Genomic DNA, 3,892 nt, shown 5'->3' on the forward strand with positions numbered 1-3,892 from the left:
GGGAAAAAGGAGAGCTACCATTCTCACACACACACACACACACAACACCAGGACTAGAATTAAATTATGCTTACAAACAACATTAAAGAATAAAATTATAATCAAGGAATCAACCACTGACTCAAATTTTAATTTTTCCAACAAATTTATATTTGAGCCTCTGAGTATTTTGAAATTGACTAGCAGGTGACCTGTTGGATGACAATCCGTAGCTGTGATTATCTGTCTATTATGTGTCAGATATTAAACATGTCCTGCATTTTTAAATCTGAGGGTGCTGGAGTGGATCCCGTTAAAATAGTATCTACCACATTATAACTAAATGTTAAGCAATTGCTACTCAGGAAAATCTTCAAACTCATCATCTTTGCTTATCGGCTCTTTAAGCCCAGACTACATTTTGTGATCAACAGGAATACAAATACCTGGGCTAGAACCTGGGGTACAGCTGCAGATTCATTTTCCTCAGACAGTAGATGTTGGAATTTTCTCTTCATGTCTTCATCCTATGAGGGAATTAGAAACGTAAGTAGCTGTATCTGAAGGATAGAAAGCTCCTAGATGGCAGGGCTAGCATGCCCCTGGAAAGAGGGAGGAAAAGATATCCACTCCATCTAAGAAGCATCCTCTTGATGAAGCTCCCACAGCGAAGGCATCATTGCCCCCCTCTACCTTCCCAGAGGAGTCTAATTAGCAGTCAATGCTCCATCCATCCTAGCTGACTCAAATCCACATGCCTAAAAGCTCTCAGTGGGTCAATCACAGCCTCCAGCAGTCAACGGTTTCTGAATCAGTATCCCAGATCCTGAGAAAGATGACAATCAGGAGGCCAGAGACTGGGCCTGACTCCGTGCAGCTCCTCAAATCCTTTTGGGACCACTCTCCATCCCCTGCCCCTGCCATGAACAAGGCCAGTCACCCAGGCTGTCCTAACAACCAGCCCAGCATGCTAGGAAAATTCACCCAGTAGATGCCATACAAATTGTCAGAAATACTTCAAGCCCACAATACCCCAGAGCTCAGGTCTAGTGAGAACGGGAGACAATAAATAGAACAAAGCATCACAGGTGTTTCATGCTGCAGGAGGGGGAGATGAGGAGGGCACAGAGAGTGTATACGTGACTAGCTCCCACCTCTCTGGATGCTCACTTCTGCAGGGTTCAAGGATTTGCCTTAGGAAACCCTGAGAGGTGGCTTGGTGCAGTTCTCCCATCTTCAGCAAGGTGAAAGGAACATCTATAACTAGGAATGTGGGCTTTGAGTGCTGGCCAGAAGCCCAGCTCACCCACTCACAGGTGGCATGTGCAGAACACAGACCCAGAGTTATCTGATTCCAATGTCTCATGTACTTTCCCACCCAACTCCAGCCCCTCCTCCCACTGAGCCAAGCATACCACAGTGAGCAATGGAGAGGACACAGTAAAGTCCTCCACCATTTGACAATTTGATGGATATAGAAATTTTACAACACTAGGTTGGGCATGGTAGCTCATGCCTATAATCCCAGAACTTTGGGAGGCCATGGTGGGAGAATTGCTTGAGGCCAGTAGTTTGAGACCAACCTGGGCCACACAGTGGGACTCTGTCACTACAAAGAATTTAAAAATTAGGCTGGGTGTGGTGGCTCACACCTGTAATCCCAGCCCTTTGGGAGGCTGAGGTAGGTGGATCACCTCGGGTTGGGAGTTCGAGACCAGCCTGAGCAACATGGTGAAACCTCATCTCTACTAAAAATACAAAATTAGCTAGGCTGGTGGCATGCGCCTATAATCCCAGCTACTTGGGAGGCTGAGGCAGAAAAATTGCTTGAACCTGGGGGGTGAAGGTTGCAGTGAGCCGAGAGTGCAACTGCACTCCAGCCTGGGCGATAGAGACCCTGTCTCAAAAAAAAAATTTAGTCAGACATAGTGGCATGCACCTGTAGACTCAGCTACTTGGCAGACTAAGGCAGGATAGCTTGAGCCTGACAGTCATGGTGGAGTGATCATGCCACTGCACTTCAGCCTAGGTGAGGCAGCAAGACCCTGAAGAAGGAAGAAAAGAAAAAAGGAAGGAAAAGAGGGAGAGAGGGGAGGGGTAATTTATAAAGAAAAGAGGCTTAATTGACTCACAATTAAACTGAAGTGACTCAATTAATTGAAGGGGAGGAGGAAGGGGAGGGAGGGAGAAAGAAGGGGAGAGGGGAGGGGAGGGGAAGGGGGAGGGGGAAGCAAGGAAGAAAGGAAGGACCAGGCATAGTGGCTCACACCTGTAATCCCAGCATTTTGGGAGGCTGAGGCAGGGCAGATCACTTGAGGTTAAGCATTCGAGACCAGCCTAGCCAACACGGTGAAACTCCATTTCTACTAAAAATAAAAAAATTAGACAGGAGTGGTGGCTCAGGCATCTCTTATTTTCCCCTCTACCTGCTCGTGCCACAGCCTCAACTGGAAATGCCCACCTTGTTTTCCCGCCCATTCACCTGACCCACCTTCCTCATTCAGTGAACAAATATTTCCTAAACACCCTTAGGTGTCAGGTACTCTAACAGGCACAGGGCCTCCATATCAGAAAGATTAAGTGTTTGAAAATGCTGACCTGCATATCCCCCCTATTATTGCCAGGCCGTTTAGCCCTAAGACACTCTACACACTGTGTGAAGGTATGAGTACCCCAAGTCCTGTGGGCAGTGGCCCTGCCTGTTCTACGTTTAGAAGCATACTCTGCATCTACCCCTATTACCACATGTATCGAACCCCTCTGTAATGACCAAGGTCAGGCTGGCCCCAACCCAAACTTTTCAGCTCCAAGACAAGGACATAGTTTATTCCTTTTGTATGCACAGCGCCTAACAGTGCTTAACACACAATCTCATGAACTGTGCTCCGAAGAAATGAATGAATGAACATACAAAACCACAATGGAATGCCCTTCACCTGGCAGCCCTTCAGTGAGGCCAGAGTGGCCACAAGCCTAATCAAGCCTATATTTAAAACAAGTAATCAGGCCAGGTGCAGTGGCTCATGCCGGTAATCCCAGCACTTTAGGAGGCCAAGGTAGGTGGACCACCTGAGGTCAGTCAGGGGTTTGAGACCAGTCTGGCCAACATGGTGAAACCCCGTCTCTATTCTAAAAATACAAAAATTGGCTGGGCATGGTGGCAGGTGCCTATAATCCCAGCCACTTGGGAGGCTGATGCAGGAGAATACTTGAACCTAGAGGCAGAGGTTGCAGTGAGCCGAGATTTTGCCATTGCACTCCAGCCTGGGAGACAAAAGCGAGACTTCATCTCAAAAAACGAAATAAATAAATAAGTAAATAAAAACATTGATGTCCTTCATGATGTCTACAATTATTCCAGAATATTCAATTAGCTAAACAGTGGCTCATGCCTATTATCCAAGCACTTTGTGAGGCTGAGGCAGGAGATCTCTTAAGGCCAAGAGGTCGAGGCTGCAGTGAGCTGTAATTGCACCACTGCACTCCAGTTTAGGCAACAGAAGAAGACCTCATCACCAAAAATAAATAAAATAAAAAGTCAAGTATAATATTCCTTGAAAGCAAACAGAAGAAATCCTCTATTTCAGGCAGTAAATATGAGGCAGACAGTAGATATAAGGGAAACTCCCAAAACTGGGCACTCTATTAATGACAAAACAGACCAGAATCCACATTTCCAGCACCAGATCCACAAAACCGTTTGGTTTCTTCAAAAACACTGAATTTTCCCAAAATAAAACCTCAACTATCACTGACAGATGTTTTAGATGGTCAGTCTTCATCCTTGTCTTCAATGTTCCTTCCTCCTTTTGCTACAAAAACAAAGATGGAGAAAAGAGTTTTCCAGGGAGACCCTGCAACAGAGTTGAACTTCATCTTCTCCCTGGTTGTTTTTTTTTTTTTTTTTTTTTTT

At 45.8% G+C, this 3,892-nt stretch overlaps 1 protein-coding gene across 3 annotated transcripts in view; it reads right to left on the bottom strand.

Annotated features, from left to right (window-relative positions):
- Positions 1-3,892, bottom strand: part of CHEK2 (checkpoint kinase 2) — a 55,406-nt gene that overhangs the window by 1,048 nt on the left and 50,466 nt on the right. For all 3 annotated transcript variants that reach the window (XM_037731777.1, XM_017509686.2, XM_017509682.2), the window contains exon 15: positions 426-506. In XM_037731777.1, the coding sequence (XP_037587705.1) occupies positions 426-506 (81 nt within the window). The remainder of the gene's footprint in view (positions 1-425; positions 507-3,892) is intronic.

This window comes from Cebus imitator, unplaced genomic scaffold, assembly GCF_001604975.1.
Source record: "Cebus imitator isolate Cc_AM_T3 unplaced genomic scaffold, Cebus_imitator-1.0 Scaffold419, whole genome shotgun sequence".
NCBI lineage: Eukaryota > Metazoa > Chordata > Mammalia > Primates > Cebidae > Cebus > Cebus imitator.